Genomic DNA, 24143 nt, shown 5'->3' on the forward strand with positions numbered 1-24143 from the left:
CATTATAGGCGGAGCCAAGCACTGATCCCATCACCAATCGGATAGCTTACCGTAAGATGTCGGATTTTGCCGAACTGTTTCTCGGCACAGTCTCGTCTAACGGTACTTCGCGAGAGTGAAACAACAGTAATGGCGGGCGATTTGTCTGTCGGTTATCAAAAGGGAAAACGAGTTATGTGAACGACCGCTTAAAGTCTTTCAAGTTGACTAAAGATTGTCAGAAAACATGGACAGGGACTCCGCTTTCAGGAAGGAAATATGGTGTGCATTTATAATGTCATCTGCAGTAGATCTACTGAGTTTTCACTTTCCTTTCAGTCCCAAATTCGTGTGAACCTAACGTAATGTGTTTCTGCTCAATATTTTTTAGGCTAGGGGTTGTGGGTCTACCTGTTGTTATTTATGCATTATGATTGAGTTTATTCATGTTGCACACACATACACTGCTTTTTTAAACACACGAGCACTAGAATATTGGTCCAGAACGCCCCTTTCCAAAATTATTAGAAGGACCGAATGAACTTCACAAATGTAAACAAAGACTAAAAAAGCACTGTCGTTTACAAAGTTTCTGTAGACTCCAGCAGGACAAAGGCTAGGCTACATGTTAGATTTTCTACTGATAATCTTTCAATTTTATTTTTGTCTATGGTAGATTGGCGACATTTCCAAAGCTTTAGTTAGAAATTAGATGCTGAAACAATTTATATTATTTAAAAAAATAACTTATAAATAATTCTTTGGAATGCATGACCTCCCTTTAGTTACAGTTGAAGACAGTAGGCTACACATATTGTGTTGTTTACACGATCTTCTGCAATCACAGCATACATGTATATTAATCCAATAATATTAGACATTAACATAGGGCTGAAACGATTAGTAATTTTTGTATTCGATTACTCGGTCACATGTAATCGATTACTAATCGATTAATCATTTGAATTGAAGGCAACTATATTGTTTCACTACTGACTACTGAAAACGTCCGCCATGTTTTGTTATCAACTAATAATAACACCTACTGTACAATATGACAGAGGACATGCTTTATATAATATAAGCCTACCAACAAATAAGAATAGATGTATTGACAAAACAAACGTATTTTATCCCAAATAAGCTCCGAATTCCGTTCCTGTATCGTCTTCCGTAACATCGTTTAAATCAAGTCTGCTAACCCGCTGTTTTGACGTGACCTTCACACGTACGACTAATCAACCAAATCTGGATCGCCACGGAGCGACATGACCAAATTTTCGTCAATGAACTTTTTTATTTCCGTGATAAAAAAAATAAAATAAATCAAAAACTCTTATCTTCAATCAGAATATGAACAAAAACATTCTTTTTGTATGATAAACACATCCAATAGTAAAATTTAAATGTTCAAGATTACTGCTCCTTCCACTCCCGAGCGTCCCGGCGGCGATTAGGCCTCCGTGCATAACAACAACATTGAGTCGATCGCTAGTGAAAATTGGTGAACAGCGTGTTGAAGCTTTCTCATGACATCCACTTTTTCATTGATTAATGACTTTAACTTCCACAGAGACGTAATTTAACAAGTATTTCTCACATCATGTATGCTTTGTTGAGTTCAAAACATGTACATAAAGAGATGAAACTCCAGTCGGAATGGCTTACTCAGAAATCCATGATCTGTCAAAGTGTTTAGTCAGCTTACAATGCACTTGCTATGCATTTTACGATTAACGATTAATAAAATCTTTAATCGATTATCAGCGATTAGCTTCATTAATCTAATCGCCTCCGATTATTCGACTAATCGTTTCAGCCCTACATTAACATTCGTATTGAGAAACTTCTGATGCCATGGGCAATACTGACATCTAATCTGGGAAGCCTATAAGAGTCTACGCCAGTTTTGCTGTTGAAATTGAGCAGAAGTTTGACATTTCATTACGGAACAAAAACTTACCAGAATGTCATGAAACAAGTAGCGTGAATCAGAATTTTTCTGAACACGGAACACGTCAAGCTATAATAAGTGATATGAAAAAATATAAATCCACTGAATAATCACACATTTTTTAGGTGACCCATAGCAATCATGTCCAGTGCTGTACACTCTAGGTTAAATCATATTGCAATTTTCGTCACTTCTGGTATGTCAAAATATAGCTTGTTGTATGAAGTGGAAAGATAATATTAACAAGGTTGTTAATATGCATGAAAACAAGTATTTTTTTCAATTTTTATGAATTCTGGAAATATTTTTATACAATGATATATTTTATAAGGGCTAGGTATTGGAAGGTCTAAAACGATACGATATGTATTGACAATACTCTGAAACAATACTCGATACGTATCGACGATACAGTGGACCCCTTTTTCAAATACAGCTGACCATTGTGTTTTGAATATTGTGACAATAAAAGACTATTTTGATAAAACATTCTATAACCTGGAAAAAATCTACTAAACATTTGATTCGAGATATCATCTGTGTTAATTAATTTCTGTCAATTTGTATTCTTAGATATGAAAAGGCATTTCTAATCCATCTAGGTGACACATGCTTTAAACACTTCCTTTTGATTGAAATGCTCTTACTTGAAAAATGTTTTATATTAAATTTTGTTTGGAATTCCCTATTTCTATAAACAGTATAGGTAACTGGTTGAGTTGTTAAAACGATACAAGGATATACAGCATGTTTGCGTATCGATATTCGATACGCTGCCAAAAACCGATACTTATCGGTACATCGATATATTGATCCAGCCCTAATATTTTAATTAAAATACTGCAAGAATTTTGTTGGAAATGGTCATTTTACTCTCCGTTACCATTCTGTAATATTTAACTACCGAGTAAAATGGCGACCAGGTATAGACTTACAAGTAGTGGTGGGGGTAAAGAAATGTCTAAATTCAGTTTTAAAATGCAACAGTGAAGTTTTGTGTTTTGGATTTAGCATGATTTTGGAAAATTCTTTCAGAATATTTAAAGGCCATTAATGCTGTAAACATCTTTGCATAGCAGGCCATTTTGTAATTTTCCTGCAATATTTGGAGCCATATTTCAGTCCCATTCTCAATGGAAAAACATAATTTTTTCCAATGGGAATCATTCACGTACCATGTGATACCAAATAACATTTGTGCGGGACTATTGTTTCTATTCATGATGGAATGACAGCAAAAGATAATATCCCAAGCTAACTAAATAATTCACAAAATGGGTCAGTATCAAGCCAGATTCCATAATGGCATTGGGTGAAAAATGAATGTTAAAGCCTATGTATCTATTTGATACATCATTTTGGTTATATTTACTAGTAAGGTATTCTTCTTTCCTCTCAAAGTCTAGAGTCTCTGGCAATGAAAAAAAACTGTGAGGCAATGTAATGGTATTTACTAGCTTTGGCAATGTTGTTTATAAAATAACAATTTTGACAATTAAAAGACAAGTGAAATTGTGAGGGTGATGTACTAAAAACATTTTATGGCCTGGTTGAGAGCGTACAAGTGCCTCATTGTTCTGCGCATGCCTTAGTTGTGATACAATATACAATCAAGCGGCTTGATTGTATCACAAGGCATGCAATTTATGTTTTTTATTTCTTTAGTTATTCTATACTGTATAGAAACATATAGCAATATTTACTTTTTTAAACATTAATCAATGTTATTGGTAATAAAATTTGACTTATAGAAATATCTAAATATAACTGAATTTTAACGCAATTAATTATTGACCTTTAAGTTTAATATTTTGACTCTCAGTAATTTGATTTGACCCTCAGGATTTTAGAGCCAAGGGTCACTGACCCTTGAGATTTTGATCCTACTGGATGCCCTGAAGCCCTCGTCTTCTCAACCGGGCCATAATAGATAAATAATGCATATTTCTTCCTTTTGAAATTTGTAATAGTATTGACCATATATATACTTCTTAATTGCAGCCATAAAGGACAGCATATTCCTTTAGATCCACCTGTGGTGCATATGTCCGCATATACTAAAGGTGGCCTTCACAGACTTTTTCGGCAGATAGCTCACCCAGACAAAGTCAGCTTTCCCATATATGGTATGTACAATGTTTGTTTTAACTAGTTGATGTAAACATATTGATATGCTGAATAATTTATCAGTGATGACACACACACAGATAGAAATGTGGCATACATTCATACATTGCCTAAGAATATATTGTCACAATTTAAAAGATGACAAGGAGACCTTCCAGTTTTTAGTCACTCAACTTTATTTTTGACTTATTTGAATTTGAATTGATACAAATAATTTACCTCAATGAGTGACATACATTATAGGTAGTGTAATACACTACTTTGATTTTGTTTTATTTTACTGAATTTTTGCCCAGTTAATAAATAAGTACAACTTAAATTCGAAGGACACTGTCATTATCTTTAATTTGATTAATTCAGAATATGGTCAGTTCACAAATGATGATGGTCAGTTTTGCCCTGTACTTGGTGTGGTGATGGCTTCTCGTTATAGAGTGAGGCAGGTGATTAGTCGACGTGGCCAGTCGGCCATCCTTCTGCTTGCTGAGGTATACATGCTTCCATTTCTGCTCTTAAGTTTTGTTTCCATGGAAATAGGACAGATTATTCATTGACTTATTCTTTCAATTTTTTGTCAAAAAAGTATAGTCAGATGTTTTTCAAAATAGCAAAATACATGTATGTCTGAATAAAAGTTTATTCGTGTCAAATACATAAACGATGACTTTAAAGTTTAAACTTAAGTCAAGAGCACTAGATTGGTGCATTTATTTCTACCAAATATACTTATATTTTTGGCGAGGGTTACCTCGCCATTGTGATCGTGGTTGCAAAATTCTCTCACAGTCAATTTCCTCAATATGATTGGCTAAGAACTTGCTCGCAGATACTAGCGCTCCTAGCGGCAGTGTATTCAACAACTTTGATTTTACCGGGAATTTTAAATAGCAAATTTTGAGTATGAAAGTTACTGAAATAAGCGTATCTGTAATGTTGAAATAGGAAAAGTAGATAACTGCTTTCATATCCTTACCATATACATCGTCCAAATGATCTTAGATTGGAAAATTTTCACTTGAATTGTGTACAATGTATCTAGACTTTTCGTCCTGAAAATGTTGTTTTCAATACATGAAGACGTTTCGTCCCGAAAATGCTTCGCTTCGCCCCACGCGTTTAGTCCCTACTAGTGACAATTATCCCGCAACGGAAAAAATGAAATCTATATTTCACCTCAAACATTAAAATTGTTACAATAATGATTTTTGCACTTTGAATCACATTAGTTCGGGAGCAAATATATTTCAGGACGATATGGAGATTTGTTTATCACGGCTGCGTTATGCCACATGTACGTGTAAATCCACAATGGAAGAAAGACAACTCTAACAAAATTTTGGACAAACTTGGACTACCGATAAAATAGCACGTGACAGACGGTGAACATTTTGTAAATGTCCAAGGTGGCGTAATCTTAAAACTAACGGCAGTTAATAAGGTATGAATATTTACCACATCCATTATTATCGATAATTTTATAAGCACATGTATAAATATCAGATTATATCTATATACTAAAGCACGTTCAGAGATTACCACTAAACCATACTTTTAAAACATTTTAGTTATTTTCACCACAGGAGCTTGACGTTCTGATCATATACATACAGCATATTCATTAAACTAGGTAATACGAAGTATACATTTTTGGCCAAATGACATAAATCATATGTGGAATGTTCATATAACTCGAAGTGATATTTTTTGGACTACTAGATCGACGAAAATGCCGATTTCTTCTTCATAATTCTTCCGTAAAACGGCACTTAAAAAGCTGTTTCAATCTGTAACAAATGTAGAGAAAACTGTTAATTGTTTAGCAATTATCCTGAGTTATATTTTACCAGAGATTTAAATAGTATTAAATCTCTGATTTTACCAACAAGCATCAGAGATTAGCAATTAAAACTTACATAAACATATTCCCGACTCTCACTTGCATTGTGTGATCACTCGAGCGGAACTAATCTCTACCACCTGGCACAGTCTTACAAATGCCCACATGATCACTGTTTTTAGTGCGATTACATCTTAGGGTGTGAACAATGTTAGTTTTTTAACTTTTTACTCAACAAAATAGACTTTACGCACCATCATTTTCTGTATAACTTATTAATTTACCACTGTACCCATGCATACGTGTGTATTTATACTTCTTTGTGCACATTATATAACAACGGCTATAGACTGTATATTACAATCAATTTATGAAGGACAAAACTCTTACATGTAAGAACAGGAGGACTGAAGAACAGCGGGAATTAAACTTCAATAATATTTCCTCTATGCTGGTATTGCTATTTATGATTAAAATGTTTAATTATATGATATTAGCCTTTTCAGTAATTACTCTGTTAATACATTTATTGTTTCCTTATGTTTTACAGAATGTCAGCATGCATGTATCATTTCAACTGGAAACAGCCTAGGAGAAGAATTGTGTGAACAAAAAGAAGTAATTTTCAACTGTGGAAGCTTAATATTGTAATGATTTTCAATCCGAAAATAATTACTATCAACATCTTCAAATTCCTTATTCTGAATTTAACTGTAATATGATTTAAGCATATACCTGATATTTGTTAATATTCTATGACATGTACATGCTTGAATTGAAATGAATAAATAAAAGATTATTTAAATTTAAAACACAATATGACATTAGCTGTTAATACTTTTTGTCAAAAACATATTAAGCTTATCGTTCATAACACACTAATCATCACCTTCGAGACAATTTAATGAAAATCAATTAAACATTATTTGTATAACACAGGTCGTCTTATGTTTTCCCCGCCTTGACTATCAATGTTCCCTGATCACTCTGAAAGTATTGATTTTACCTTTTTTTTTGGTCACCACATGAACTGCCTTTAAATCAATCACACCAATGAAACATACATTTACTGCATTCATTATAACACTGTAAGGCAATTCTGCAAGATCAGCGAACATTATTGATTTACCTTGAATATCTACATGCATGGTACCATATGTAACAGGAGAGGAGAAAATGTAGCGGCAAGACCGGGATTCGATCCCGGGACTCTCCGAACACTAGCTGAGTGCTCTACCGACTGAACTACCTGGTCATCGATAATCGACCCAGTCCAGTCCCGCTACACTCCTCCCTCTTTTTTTGAATACATACGAGACCCTTTCAAACACCACAACCGTTGGTTATTTAGTTGGGTGCCAATTCTGTAACAGGAGAGAAGAAAATGTAGCTCTTCTGACTGAGCTACCTGATCGCCGATAATCAACCCAGTCTGATCCCGCAACAAATATTTATCTGGTTATTTTATCTCCCTTCCTTTTTTCAATCTACCTTTATGACTTAGAATCTTACCTGGTGGAAAAGAATATTTTGTCCTACAAATCTTGACAAATTATGCACACTGTGATTGTTGCAAGCTTAACTACGTATCCGCTTGCTGGTTGCTGTTGATTGTTAATGATCTCAAACACACTAATTACTTATTGTGTCAATTTAAGTAAATATATTCTACTCTTTTCAAATATTCCTGATTACTATTCATGTGTAATATCTCAAAAAATTGACATGTGCACGGAGTACGGCGGACCAGACCGCCAATGTTTTGGACATCTGCCAGATATTTCAGTTTCAGGTTACGGTGACCAATAAAAGAAAACAAACACAATGCGGTTTTCATATGTTATTTCTTCTAAATACAACACTTTTTGTGCAAGTTGTCAAGCATTTATGGGGAATATTTTGCATTGAAATTGTCACCTTCATACATCGGTTTTGGGACTCCCTGGACATTGTTTTCCCCATTTTGTTGATGCGCAAAATATACTGATAGTAGATTTTTTAAGCATTTTCAGCCCTAAAAATTACCTGCGCAAAATTAAACCAGTTTTTACGGTATATGATATTGGAATGTATCCCAAACTTTTTATCATACTATTTGCCAATAACACTGTTATGATATCAGAAATATCTGATGGTCTACAACAAGTGTTACATGAATTTTAACAATATTGCATAACATGGAAATTAGAACTTAATATCAGAAAGATAAAAATTGTGATATTCTCAAGACGTAAATCGGTACCACAACACCAGTTGATGTTATGGAATACAGAATTAGATTTATAAGAATTGTTTACATATCTAGGTACAGACAATAATGTTAGTGGTAGCGTTTTTAAAGAAAGGGGAAAAACCTGCTGAACAAACAATTAAATCGGTGTTTGCTGTTTATAAGAAATAAAGGAATGTATCTCTTCCTGTTCATCTTAAACTGAAAATATTTGATTCACTTGTAATGACAGTTTTATTTTACTCATCAGAGGTATGGGGATTTGAAAATAAAAAATGTTGTAGAAAAATTCATTTGTAATTTTGTAAAACGATCCTGAAGTTAAGAAAGTGTACAAACAATTTCATGGTCTATGGTGAGCTAACAAGTTATCCGGTTTGAATTGAAGTTCGGATACAATGTATATCAATCAACTTGCTGTTTTACAAAAGAATAATTACAAAACTTGTTAAAAGTATACCAATTGACCAATTTATTCAAAAAATCACATGGTGATATTGATAAGTCTTCTAGAGGACAGACATATTCTATATTTAAGACATTTTGGCATAGAAAAGTATGCCCCTTGTCTTTCTCTGCTGCAAAACAATACTTGTTAACTGATACTGTGGTCCCAGGAACTTGATGACAATAGTCATTAAGAATGGATATTTTCATTAACATCAAATTAACAAGGAAAATGCTAAAGGTGTTATAAAATCATTTGACATATAACATCATAGGAAATATTAGAATGGGCTTCCAAGATTTTAGTATGTGTCTCTTATTTTACACCTTGGTGTCCAAGGAATCCTCAAAAGTCCAAACTGGAAGGAACACCAGCCAAATTTATTTCTTATTGTACAAAACTACAGTAGTATTGACCTTAGAAATATATTCCTCCTAATATTGAGACCGAGCCATTTAGTACTTTCAGTACTTTGATTAATCGTTGATATCTAAAATATTGAAAAAAGTACGAAAAAGAAAAGGCATTTTCGAGTATCTGTTTACTATATAAATTCTATAAGTAATGCATTGCTATACCAATAATAATATTTTCATCAAAGAACGCATTACCTTGATGTTAGTCTTCTAGTTTCCAAGGGAAACACATATATCTTTTAACATTATTTCATCTGATAGTGGGATCGATTATATTATGCAACTTAACTAATTTTCACCCCTGAAATTTCATAATGAATTGGTCAAGTCATTGATTGAGAAGAATCTAAATGTGTCATTAGGGGTGAATATGTTAATACAATGTAATCTTTTAATGCTGTATATAGTATCATACATCTGATATATTTCAGGATATGTTCTGCCACAAGAAACATGTCGTTGTTAAGGTGTTACATGCCAGTCGCTACCAACTCGGTGCCCAGGAGACCCACTGTTTGTGGAGGCTGGCCCTGGCCGACCCCTGGGGAAACTCTAACACTGTCCACTATTTGGTAGGCATCAGTATAGTAGTAACATTTTAAACATAATAGGTTTGTTGTACCCCCACCTTGAATTAGGATTACTGTTACTGATGAAAGCTCACTATGGTGAAGAAATGATAATAAAAAAACATACAAATTGTCACTCTATGTAAATCCATTATAGTTGTAAGCACATTGTTTCAGTGATAAAATTATGTCATTTATTCATATTGAGTCATTCCTTGTTATCTGTGATTGCAGAATACCTTCACATTTGATGACCACTACTGTATTGTCTTCAGACCTTTGGTGCCACTCTCTCTGACAGATATATTTCACGATATACCAGCCCTAAAGGTAATTATTTATAACCATTTTGAAGGTTAACATCAAAGCGATATACTTCACTCTAGTGAAAATATCAATTTTGATATTTTCACCCGCTTTTGACCAATCGGAATGCAACATTTGACAGTGAAAATATAAATTATATAAAATATAATAAATAATGTAAAGCAGATTCGATGAGAGCTGCTTCAGAATTCCAGAAATTATTGAATATGCATGCTATATAAAATTGTTGTAAAGAAGACCGTAACAGATAAGGAGCAACAGATCACAACATGAATCAGAGATTGACTTTCAATTTGATATTAGATATTGGTGATAAACATTTAATGAGGCTTATAATTGTTAAAGTCACTTAGTACATTTGAATATCATTAAAGCTGATGGCCCTATGACAGCTGGTTACAACTTTTTAAAATGTCTGAAATATTCTTTTACACATTTGGCTCCCATCACATGGAATAATGCAGGGAATTCCCAGAGATATTTAGTTAGAATTTGAGATTACATTGTGTATTGTACTTAAAACAAGTGTTGTGCAACATGCCTTTGTACAGAGTGACCCGTCGCAACACTTTGTCACTGTCCAATTATACCATTAGAAGACAAAGGTTTAGTATGATATTGATATCATATATATGAGGTAGATATTCTAGAATATAGGCGCAGTTATTTGAGAATTTTTTGCTATTTTTCTGAAACTGACTATATAGTCATTTTGATTTTGTTTTTATATTTTTTTTAAATAGACTAGCCAACTTTTGTTTTTATCACATAGTTTTGGCATTTCTTGGTAGCCTGTTTGTTTATCATGCATACACAAAATGGCAGACAGTGCTTTCGATCGCTACTTTCGTTTTTAATTTGTGCCAGATGGGAAATACTGACAAAGAAAGAAAAACACACACAATAAGGCGCTTAGAAACACAATAAAACGCTTAGAAACACAATAAAACACTTAGAAATGATAACATTCCTGTTATTTGGGAACCTTTATCATTATAGATATACAGTAAGTATTCATAAAACCTGTATAGACATTGCTAAAATGTTGTTCATTTACACATGTGTGTGAGACATTCAAGTGACACATTTTGATTTTAACATGGGAATCTTTCTGTTTCTATGCATAAACATTCGGCAAACATGTCAGTTGCTTAATGCAATAAATAAGTTTTTATACAAGGTGATATTGATGTGTTAAGCATCAGACTGATGTGAAACAGTATTTCATACTATTTGCAACAAAAATTGTATGAAATTAGTTTTATTCCAGCAAAATTATGGGAAGCCCTTATTGGAGGAGACACTCTTAATAGGGAAAATACAGTATGTTTCTTTGCATTGTTTTAAACTGCTGTGCATGTGACACATCCACCTCTATTGAATTCTTGTATAGATTTAAGCGCATGAACAAGTACAATACAATTGACACACATGGTTTGATTTCTTTAACGTCCTATTAACAGCCAGAGTCATTTAAGGATGTGCCAGGTTCAGTAGGTGGATGAGAAAGTTGACGTACATGGAGAAATACTAGCGGCCTACAGTCAGTGCCTGGCAACTGCTCCACACTGAAGATTTGAACTCACGACCCAGAGGTGGAGGGCTTGTAATAATATGTCGGGACATCTTAATCTTATATAATAATTGTGTAAGTCAAAATGATAAACCATCAGACTCAAGTCTTGATAACATGGCATCATCATCATACCCATCTATTACAAACAAATTCTAGTTTGTATCAAGTCACAAATGCAAATCACAAACAATGAGGTGAACATCAAAACTTAATTTACAAATGACAGAAAATGTACAAGTTATTTATATTCATTTCCTTAAATTGATGAAATTTATAAATGATGACATGACCTTATCTACATGTTTATATACATTTTGTCAGACCTGTTCTATATATGTAAGGCTTACCCACGAGGTATTGAAGACTCAACTTGCTACCAAATATTATTTGTCTTACATACAAATATAGCAGTTTCATCGAGAAAAAACAGAACGTAAAGTTTACTTATTTTGAGAGGTTAAGTAGATATTAAAAGAACTATTGTTTTGTTTGTTCTGTACATAAATGATATATACATGCATTATTATGCTTGAAATAATTAATTACCTAAGAAGCATAATAAATAAATTGTGCCTGGCCATGGATTGAACACTAGGGCATTGCTCCACTAGGACCCATTGAGATTAATTCGTTACTGGCCAAAATATATAATAGACCAGCCAGGTAAGTTTATTCATTCTCACATGATATACTAATGGTCAAGTCATTACACTGTTATGTGTAAAATGTTTGTTTGATTTTTAAAACAAAACTAAATTCTTGATATAAACTCAAAGTGCAAAATGTTGGCTTTTATGGTCTTCATTCAGTTTGTTTCTGCTTTTGCTGTTTTAACACCAATTTAACTATTATATGTTTGGTTGAATTGCCTACAGAAAAAAAGTTAACACATCTGACCTCATTACATGATGGTATGGGAATTATAAATCTTTTAAAAATGAGCACATACCATATCTATAGTTACAATCGAAGACCACATCAGTGCAGATATTCCAGTGGGAAACGTTTATGAGTTGGAAAGTGTGACCAGTTTTAATGAAAAAGTGAATTGGGACAGGGACCTGCTGACTAGCGCAAATAGACAATACCATATATAGTATACCATGCCTGGTGTAGAATGAAAAATATCTAGTTCTATAATTTTTGTGTTATTTTGATATTTGATTGCTATATTAATTAAACAAGTTATATACAGGCCTGGGGCTTAACTGTCCATTGAATCAGATTTAGATTATTTGTTGTGAAACAATCAATATTTTAAGTATACTGCTGATAATGAATTCTGCATGTCCTCTGCCTAGTCCGTGATTAACTAATGGTCATTAGATATCATTTCGTACATATTTGGAACAAAGAAAAAAATAAGAATGTATATATTAATATATATAGCTCACCTGCAGAAAATTGTACAAATGGTTGGGCTGACCCCCTAGGGGCCGGAGAAGTGGGACCAAAAGGGATCAATTTGGCTATTTCCATATAAACGACTACTTCTCTGAAACTAAGCATGGTACAACACTCATATTGTATTTGTAGCATCCTTTTAGGTTGGGTATTTAAAATTGTATAAATTGTGGGGCTGACCCCCTGGATGCCAGAGGAACGGGACCAAAAGTGTCAATTTGGTTAATTCCATATAATTGACTTCTTTGAAACTAAGCATTTATATTGGATAGCACTCATATTGCAATAGTAGCATCCTTAATTATGGACTGGCCTAATCGGGATTCAATACAAATAGTGGATCTGACCCCCTGGGAGCCTAAGGGATGGTGTCAAAAGGTGTTAATTGGGATATTTTCATATCAACAACTTTTTTGTAACTATGCATTCAGTGGTTTTTTTGGTCAAATCTATAGCCGAACTTCGGCTGTTTCCTCTAGCCAAAAAATGCCTTATTTTCCCAATTTTGAAGTCAAATTTTCCAATAAAACTGTATTTGAAGTCAAATTTTCCAATAAAACTGTATTTGAAGTCAAATTTTCGAATAAAACTGATAAAATGCAGTGACATCTGTTTTGATAATTTGTACCAGATTTTCGTTCCTAAAATGTGTAAAGATAATATACATTACTTAAACAAATAATTTGGGATTAGAAACAATTTTTATTTCACAAAATGAAAACAAAATCGAAATGAGCATAACTAGGTCGCTAGGTGCACCTTCAATTCAGAGACGGTTTTACAGACATTCAAGCTGATAAAAATAATAGTTAACAGCGTTTAAGTTATATAACAATATTTCCAGAGTTAACTTACATAATTAGTCGTCTAATTATTTTTTTTCGACATAATCAAGGAGTTTTTCTGTGTAAAAACGATATCTGTTCATGGTAGGAAGTAGTACTTGGGATCTAATAATGGAGCCGGAATCCGGTTTCCGGAATTCAGGAATTTAGAAGAAAAAAAATTAATAGAGAAACGAAAAAAAAAGTTTTAAATATGCAAATAGTGCTGCAATTTAATTGTTTTATTTTTCTTCTAATAATGGAAGGAAAATATCTTGTGAAATAGCATTAGAAATGTTTATTAGATCATTCTAAATTTTTTGATTTTCAATTTTCCAGTAAGTACAGTACTGCGATAAAAATATGGTATTTTGGGGGGCAAGTGGAATTTAATTTTGGCAATTGCAAGTGAATTATTGGACTCTACTTGCCCGTGGCAAGTAATTTTGAAATTTTTTTTACACCCCTGAAATTTTTCCCGTTTTTTTCCAAATTCCGAGTTATTTTCCCAATTGAAAAGGCATGGGCTGTTGAAAATAGTAAATGAAAAAAACCACTGGCATTGGATAGCACTCATATTGCATTTGTAGCTTGCCCTGCTAACTGAGAGGTATCCAAGTCAAGATTATGGAACTTATAGCTACAGAACCTCAACAAGAAGGACAGTGTTGGCTCAATTCTTCTAGCTAATGGGGAGGGGATTCAAAATTATACAAAATGATGGGGCTGAGAAGTTTTGTAAATAAACCAGGTGAGCAATACAGGCCCTCTGAGTCTCTTCACTCTCATACCTAACCTTTTTATTACAATTTTACAATTATGATATCCTCCCATTTTGAAAAAAAGTTTTGAGAAAATGGCAACTGTAAATCAATTCTCAATACATGAAAATTGTGTGATATATTTAACACAAATTCCGTTGTTTGTGTTCTATGGTAACAAAAAACCAGCTTAGTTTCTTAAAATAATGTTAAAATTTCAACTTGAAAATAGTAATTTTGTTAAATTTTATCAATAAAATATTATTTTGTTGAAGTTTACCAAAAAATAGTAATTTTGTTGACTCAGTGATATCACAAGTTTGTATGAGTAGCCATTTAAGACAACCTCAGTCGATATTAGTGTGTATTGCATGGGATAAACCAGTAGTATGCTCATAGATAAGAGGAAAAATCTCCTATATCATAGCTTCATATACAGTGGGGGACATTTATTTAGATTCAACTACAGTGTATCACTATGCAGATCACAATGAAATAAAATGGATGGCAACAATTCTGTACATGCTGAACTCTGTAAAGCAGATTCAATGACAGCTGCTTCAGAATTCCAGAAATTATTGAATATGCATGCTATATAAAGTTGTTGTTAAGAAGACAGTAACAGATAAGGAGCAACAGATCACAACATGAATCAGAGATTGACTTTCAATTCAATATTAGATATTGGTGATAAACATTTAATGAGGCTTTATAATTGTTGCAGTCACTTAGTACATTTGAATATCATTAAAGCTGATGGATCAATGACAGCTGGCTTACAACTTTTTAAAATATCTAAAAGATTCTCTTACACATTTGGCTCCCACCACATGGAATAATGCATGGAATTCCCAGAGATATTTAGTTAGAATTTGAGATTATTGTACTTTGAACAAGTGTCGTACAACATGCCTTTGTACCGAGTGACCTGACGCAACACTTTGTCATTGTCCAACTTATACACCATTAGCAGACAGAGGTTTAGTATGTCATAGGGGTAGATATTCTAGAAGGTGATCAGCAGATGTTTATGGCACACTATAAACCAAGGGATATGCAAGCATTTTCATGCTTTTGTACTCAATGACCCTCATTTACTGTTTTGATAATCTGTATGTCCAAGTGGAATTTAATTTTGGCAATTGCAAGTGAATTATTGGACTCTACTTGCCCGTGGCAAGTAATTTTGAAATTTTTTTAGTCACCCCTGAAATTTTTCCCGTTTTTTTCCAAATTCCGAGTTATTTTCCCAATTGAAAAGGCATGGGCTGTTGAAAATAGTAAATGAAAAAAACCACTGGCATTGGATAGCACTCATATTGCATTTGTAGCTTGCCCTGCTAACTGAGAGGTATCCAAGTCAAGATTATGGAACTTATAGCTACAGAACGTCAACAAGAAGGACAGTGTTGGCTCAATTCTTCTAGCTTATGGGGTGGGGATTCAAAATTATACAAAATGATGGGGCTGAGAAGTTTTGTAAATAAACCAGGTGAGCAATACAGGCCCTCTGAGTCTCTTCACTCTCATACCTAACCTTTTTATTACAATTTTACAATTATGATATCCTCCCATTTTGAAAAAAAGTTTTGAGAAAATGGCAACTGTAAATCAATTCTCAATACATGAAAATTGTGTGATATATTTAACACAAATTCCGTTGTTTGTGTTCTATGGTAACAAAAAACCAGCTTAGTTTCTTAAAATAATGTTAAAATTTCAACTTGAAAATAGTAATTTTGTTAAATTTTATCAATAAAATATTATTTTGTTGAAGTTTACCAAAAAATAGTAATTTTGTTGACTCAGTGATATCACAAGTTTGTATGAGTAGCCATGTAAGACAACCTCAGTCGATATTAGTGTGTATTGCATGGGATAAACCAGTAGTATGCTCATAGATAAGAGGAAAAATCTCCTATATCATAGCTTCATATACCGTGGGGGACATTTATTTAGATTCAACTACAGTGTATCACTATGCAGATCACAATGAAATAAAATGGATGGCAACAATTCTGTACATGCTGAACTCTGTAAAGCAGATTCAATGACAGCTGCTTCAGAATTCCAGAAATTATTGAATATGCATGCTATATAAAGTTGTTGTTAAGAAGACAGTAACAGATAAGGAGCAACAGATCACAACATGAATCAGAGATTGACTTTCAATTCAATATTAGATATTGGTGATAAACATTTAATGAGGCTTATAATTGTTGCAGTCACTTAGTACATTTGAATATCATTAAAGCTGATGGATCAATGACAGCTGGCTTACAACTTTTTAAAATGTCTAAAAGATTCTCTTACACATTTGGCTCCCACCACATGGAATAATGCATGGAATTCCCAGAGATATTTAGTTAGAATTTGAGATTATTGTACTTTGAACAAGTGTCGTACAACATGCCTTTGTACCGAGTGACCTGACGCAACACTTTGTCATTGTCCAACTTATACACCATTAGCAGACAGAGGTTTAGTATGTCATAGGGGTAGATATTCTAGAAGTTGATCAGCAGATGTTTATGGCACACTATAAACCAAGGGATATGCAAGCATTTTCATGCTTTTGTACTCAATGACCCTCATTTACTGTTTTGATAATCTGTATTAAGATGTTTCACTTGATGCAGATAATTAAATGGGTAACTAAAGAGGATCATTGCCGTGCATTCAGCTTAGGACTTATGTCTTTTTGTATGAATTAATTTCCTCCTTTTCCATTCTTCCGTGAAATGTGTTTGAAATGAAATCTGACTCAGGTGTTCCTATATCCTTGTCACTGGAGGAGTATTTAGGAGTTTGTACTACTAGCTTCCTGGAGATATCTGTTCTCTATTTGTATGGTAATATAGTGTACAAGTCAACAGGTACACTTGGATACTGATGCAGATGATGAGGAATCCAGTGATAAATGTTTGTGCTAATGTGCTCTTAAATTATTGATTGCTTTGTATTGGCTGTGGATCATCAAGGGCCTTTATATTCTGTAGTACATTTCGGGACCAATGTAGGGCCCCGATTCCCAATGGAAAATGTCCCTATTTTTCCCAGTATGTAGCTAACGGTCACAATAACCTACAGTTATTGTGCTTCATCCATAGTGCCCCGTCTGTGTGCGTAAACTTTTCATTCAAATGCCTTCTTCTCAATAACCGAAAAAGCCCACATAATCAATAACTGAGAGGCCTAGCTACTGGGTCTGTGGCATGGAAAGTAAGGTAAAGGAATACCACATGCATGTCTGTTCAAATGAATGACCTTGAATGAAGGTCAAGGTCACGAGTGAGATAGGCTAAAATCTTTAAACCACTTCTAATCAATAGTTAAGGCCTGAAGCGTGCTTGAGTGAAAGGCTACCAGGTTTGTTCAAATGAATTACCTTGACACCTAATATAGGCCTTTGGTATGCTGGGATAAAGGATAACTCTACTTTCAAGGTAAAAGAGTTCAAATATGTGAAAATCATTTTCTTAATGAGTGAAATGCCAAAATAACTTGAATATAAGCTAAGGCATGGAGCATGCATGATGGATAAATTTAAAGCACTTAGTTTCAAGGTCACATTGGTCAAATATATCAAAAATTTATTAGTATTGGAAAAAACAACTTTAGTGTTAGTATACAATGTCTTACTGTTAGTCAAAGAAAGGTTGGGCATTTCTTAGAAATTTATTTTTGGGTAATGTAGCAAGGCAATACCTTAATTAGGTCACTGTGACTTATATATTGATATTTGACCTACATAAAAGTCAAATAAAAGCCCATTCCCTTCACTAGTAGTAATGATATCTGGACTTCTTTGGGTAAAATGTATCTAACTGAGACAGTGTGTTATGTTTCAATACCTGATATCTACAGTGACCTACATTTAGATAATCACTTGCAAAATGTGTGACCTGATGTAATTGTCTTTTAAACTTTTAAGAATTGTATTTTGTGTTGGTACTTTTCAATCAATTGCGTATGCTGTGCTACTCCATGTATTGTCCGTAAACCATTTACATTTTCGACTTCTTGTCCAAAACTGCTGAAGCAATTTCAATGAAATTTTGCACAAACCTTCTAAGGCATAAGGCCAATGAAAATTGTGAATTATATGGTCCCCACCCCCCAGGGGGCTATGGGAGGAGCCAAAAGGGGTAAAATTGACTTAAATTTCAAAAATCTTCTCTTCCACTCACAGATGTGATGGAATTAAATACTCTTCATAGATACAAAGGTCCTAAGGTCCTTTACAAAAATTGTGAAGTATATGACCCTAGGGTCTCAGGTTTCGCCCTGGAAGGGGGTCAAATTTACAATAGTTTAGGTAGGGAAAACACATTTTTGAGTATTATTTGATCATATGCAATAGGAAACAAGTCAAATATTGTCAGAATTATCAGTATGAGATGGTCATTGAATTCTATTAACCAATTTTCCATGACTGACCCCAAGGGGCCTTAGGGGTGGGGTCAAAAGGGGTCAAATAAGCTATAACTTCAAAAATCTCCTTCTGAAATTCTGGAAATGGTAGAATCACATACTCTTCATAGATGGAAAGGTCTTGAGGTCCTTTACAAAAAATGTTAATTATATGACCCTGGGGTCTCACATTTCCCCCTGGGGAGGGGGTCAAGTTTACTATAGTTTATATAGGGAAAACACATTTATGAGCATTTTTTGCTCAATTTTCATAGGAAATGAGTCAAACTTGTTTAGAATTATTAGCCTGAGATAACATTTTAATATCATATCTATATTGGTCCTGGTCAACCCCCTCGGGGCAGAGGGGCGGGGCAAATAGGCTAAAACTTTAAAAATCTTCTTCTTAAATACTGGAAATGGTAGAATCAAATACTCGTCATAGATGGACAGGTCTTAAGGTGTTTTATGAAAATTGTGAATTATATGACCCTTAGGTCTCAGGTTTCCCCCTGGGGAGGGGGTTAAGTTTACTGTAGTTTATATAGGGAAAACACATTTTTTTGAGCATTATTTAGTCATTATAATAGGAAATTAGTCAGTTGTAGTCAGAATTATCCCTATGTGATGGCCATTGAATCTTATTACCAAATTTTTGCATGATTGATCCCCAGGGGCCTTAGGGGCGGGGCCAAAATGGGTCAAATAAGCTAAAACTTCAAAAATCTTCTTCTTGAAATTCTGGAACTGGTAGAATCAAATACTCTGGATAGATGGAAAGGTCTTAAAGTCCCTTACAAAAATTGCGAATAATATGACCCTGGGGTCTCATGTTTCCCTCTGGGGAGGGGGTCAAGTTTACTTTAGTTTGTATAGGAAAAACACATTGATGAACATTATTTGCCTATTTTTCTTAGGAAATTAGTCAAACTGGGTTAGAATTATTAGTCTGAAATAGCATTTTAACATCATATCCATATTGGTCATGGCCGACCCCCAGGGGCCAGAGGGGTGGGGCCAAAAGGGGTCAAAATGGATAACATTTCAAAAATCTTTCTTCTGAATTCACAGATTTAATGGAACCAAATAATCTTCATAGATTAAAAAGTCAAATTTATAAAATCACTTACTGACTTCAAGGACCTGATGGGCAAATATATAGTGTTTATATGCTTGTCTTTGTTTCATTCTGTATCTGAACTCAGGTGACTGTTAAGGCCCATGGGCCTCTTGTTATCAATTTTTTAAGCGCCCTGGGCGCTTATTGGGTCGAATACGGTACATATAAACTAACTCAAATACACCTGAATTTATTACTAATATTACTTGTGAATAAATGGGGTGGCTGTGTCCTAAATGTCCATCCAAAAGATGTTAAACAATGTTATAAGCCATTTTTGTACGAAATCCTTGGTGTTGATATATATCCATCACACATTTATTTGTTGAAATTACTTGTGTTTATAGTTATATAACAGGCTAAAAAAATATAATGATCAGACTGGGATGTTTTATTGAATGATCCTAACACCCTATACCATATCAATAGAACAATGTTATGTTGTAATATAATTCCTTGTAAAAAATGATTAAAATTGGTTACAGGTCATACCCAGCATAAGGAAAATTGCTGTTCGACTTTTATCAACCTTGGGATTTCTTCGCCAACAAAATGTTATTCATGCAGACCTTAAGCCAGAAAACATTTTACTACGTGATAGTAAGTATTCAAAAGCCTGTATTACATATTCGTGGAGCATTCATTTTGTGATTTTTGATTATTTTAGGTGTCTGACATTATACCTGTAGCCTTTTTGAGTCAAGGTTTAATACCTATATGTATTAGTACAATAATGTTATTACCATTAGTGTCAAAGTCGACCATCACTATGGTTTGATTGGTTTCACATCCTATTCACAGTCATTTAAGGACCCAGAGTACCCAGAGTACCCAGAGTAAAAAAAACACCAACCAGCTATCAGTACCTGGCATCTGCTCCATTTGGGATTTGGTCTCGCTACCCGGAGGTGAATGTTTGACAAACATGCTCTACCATTATCACATAACAAGGTCTATTGACAAAACAACCAAACCAAAGTCTTGAATTATTGGATTTATTTTTGTTTTTATCCCCCGCCCAACGAAGTTGGCGGGGGATTCGTTGGGCGGGGGATATACAAATGGGTTCCGTCCGTCCGTCCGTCCGTCCGTCCGTCCGTACGAATGGTTTCCGGAGCATAACTCTAAAACCAGTAGAGATATTTCCACGAAACTTCATACACAGATTGGTCTTATGGTCTAGTAGTGCCTTTTGCTATTTTTAGGTTTTCATTTTTTGCATTTTTTCCGTAACCATGGAAACATTGCTGAAAATATCATATTTTTGTACCAGGTTCGTTTCCGGAGCATAACCCTAAAACCAGAAGAGGTATTTCCACGAAACTTCATAGACACATTGGTCTTATGGTCTTGTAGTGCCTTTTGCTATTTTAAGGTTTTCACTTTTTGTACTTTTTCCTGTAACCATGGAAACATTGCTGAAAATGGCAGATTTTTGTGTAAGAATCGTTTTTTTGCACTTTTCCATAACCATGGAAACATTGCTGAAAATATCATATTTTTGTACCAGGTTCGTTTCCGTAGCATAACTGGAAAACCGGTTGAGATATATGCACGGAACTCCATAGGCACATTAGTCTTATGGTCTAGTAGTGCCTTTTGCTATTTTAAGGTTTTCACTTTTTGTACTCTTTTTCTGTTACCATGGAAACATTGCTGAAAATGGCAGATTTTTGTGTAAGAATCGTTTCCGGAGCACAACTCTAAAACCAGCAGAGATATTTCCATGAAACTTCATAGACACATTGTTCTTATGGTCTAGTAGTGCCTTTTGCTATTTTTAGGTTTTCACTTTTTGTGCTTTTTTCTGTAACCATAGAAACATTGCTGAAAATATCATATTTTTGTAGCAGGTTCATTTCCGGAGCATAACTCTAAAACCAGCAGAGATATTTCCGCAAAACTTCATAGACACATTCTTTTTATGGTCTAGTAGTACCTTTTGCTATTTTTAGGTTTTCATTTTTTGCACTTTTTCCGTTACCATGGAAACATTGCTGAAAATATCATGGTAAATGGTAAATGTTACTTTGCAAAACTCCACCCATCTTTGTGTATATAGTCTAATATAAATGTCAAGGCTGTATACCTGATTCAACAATTGCAGCCCTGCTCTACTTGAATTATACTCCATCTTCCTTTAGCTCAACTTCCTTTTTCCTGTTTTTTTTCATACACATAAGTCTCAACAATCAAACTTACTTCAGCTTTGATATCTCCATTGGCGGGGGATCTGAATGACTATGTCCTTGTTGTCTAAGAAAAAAGCTCCAAAGACACTTAAAATAGGAATGATGGAGGAGCACTTATAGGGATAGTATTTCTGATTGCCATAAAAGGCCTCCTAGATCTCCTTTAAAAGACTTGCTGTCTCCCATGGGTGATCATGCACATAAAAATGTGTCAATTACGTATACTGTACCCCTAAAAATTACATTACCCCTAAAAATTATATGAAAGTGTGGGGTATATTATTGAATAATAGTTTAATTTTGCTTGTTACGAGCATTTTCATTGGCTTTAAAATTTACTTTATCAGCCCATAAAGAAAAAATGGCGTCGCCATTTATAACGTTGCTTCTAATTGGCTGAGATGACGGCATAATGATTTTCATAGACAAAAGAGTCCCAAAATGAATTTTGAATATTGAAGAAATTATCTTTAATAAATTAAATTATAAGGATTAATTTGAATATATTTTTATGTTATGGAGATATAACACAAAAATCTGAGTGTATTCTCATCATAAACCGCTTCACAGCTTATTTAGAGTACACTCAGATTTTTGTGTTCTCCATAACATAAATATATATTCAAGTTAATCCTTAATTATTACTGGTATTTGTTTTAAATAGCCCAATTATCATGAGCGCTTATTTATTACATTCAGAAATAAAATCAGAAGAAATTTAGTGAAATCAGAAGAATTCCAGTCATGATCAGTCATGAATCGATTACTTTATGTTAAACCACAAAACTTTTTCCGATATAGCTCTGTTAAGTTTTGGGTTTGTACTGAAGGCAAAGTTGTACCCCTCCCTTTTCATTTGTTCAATATGCTTTAGTTGAGTACTGATGGTTTTTCTTAACATCTTTTGATTTAATTCATTACAAATTAGGAGAAAAAAGGAGAAGGGACCCTCATAGAAACAGGGCTAAAACATTTTCTTGTCTTACTTCCTGTAACCATATAGTGTCAGACTTCACACTTATTTTCTAAATCATATCAGTCATTGTAAAATGGAAAATGTAAGCAAGAAATTTGAAAAACATCTACAAATTCTGTGATAAATAGAAGGTCAGCTGTAACGTAGAAGGTCAGTCAGACATTTAGATTGATCCGTGTACTGTATAAGGGGTGTATGGGCTATATGGTATCACTGGTGTCATCGGCCAATATATTTTCGGGTGGTGACAAGACAGGAAGTAGAATGGTGTCACTTCCTGTGCGGGGAGGCATGTGCTGGTATATGGTGATTGGTAGGTGATTGATGCTGATGGTGACATCCTGGTCCCCATCACCCAACAATCAACATGACCTCACGACTAATTACTAAAATACTAGGCACAGAATTTACGGTCTCGCACAGGTCCCAAACTGTCTGTCGTCTGGTCATTGGGATATGATTTGTTTCCTACAAGTGGAGTCAGCAGATAGCCATGGCCTACTTTGTGCCGCTTGTTGGGATCAGGTTTCCATGTGGAGTGACATCATGTCCCATAAAGTTTAATCAGGCCTGGTAAAGAGCCAGGACTTGCATTGTGGATTTTGTCATCATCTCGGTTTTTTATGTGGCAAGTTAAAAGGCTTTCAGGGGATTGGATTCTAATGGACAGGGATAGAGTCGTAGAAATTGAATATATGCTCACCCAATCACATGCAGTGATAACTCTCAAAGCTTTGTCTGCTGGTCAAAAAAAGAAATCAAATCTGCACATCAATTTAACATCTAAATTGTATATTTTTATAGGTTTTTTGCAATGTGGATTCTTTTCCTTTATGTGTGTTTTGAAAAAAGTTATAAATTGGAGCTGAAGTCAGTAGACCTTCAAAAGTATTTGTTTAATTAAGTGAATTCATGCTAACAAATCCTGGTCCAAACATTTCTTCCAATTCTATGTGCATTTGTCTGTCAGCTTCGACAGCAGCACTTTTT

General features: G+C 34.1%; 1 protein-coding gene across 1 annotated transcript in view; it reads left to right on the top strand.

Annotated features, from left to right (window-relative positions):
- The first annotated feature begins 86 nt into the window (after positions 1-86).
- LOC138318234 (uncharacterized) overlaps positions 87-24143 on the top strand; it is a 48478-nt gene continuing 24421 nt past the window's right edge. Inside the window, exons 1-6 of the mRNA XM_069260432.1 lie at positions 87-261; positions 3935-4059; positions 4421-4548; positions 9423-9563; positions 9795-9890; positions 20471-20585. Coding sequence (XP_069116533.1) covers positions 227-261; positions 3935-4059; positions 4421-4548; positions 9423-9563; positions 9795-9890; positions 20471-20585 — 640 coding nt within the window. The 5' untranslated portion in view covers positions 87-226. The remainder of the gene's footprint in view (positions 262-3934; positions 4060-4420; positions 4549-9422; positions 9564-9794; positions 9891-20470; positions 20586-24143) is intronic.

Source organism: Argopecten irradians, chromosome 3, assembly GCF_041381155.1.
Source record: "Argopecten irradians isolate NY chromosome 3, Ai_NY, whole genome shotgun sequence".
Classification (NCBI taxonomy): domain Eukaryota; kingdom Metazoa; phylum Mollusca; class Bivalvia; order Pectinida; family Pectinidae; genus Argopecten; species Argopecten irradians.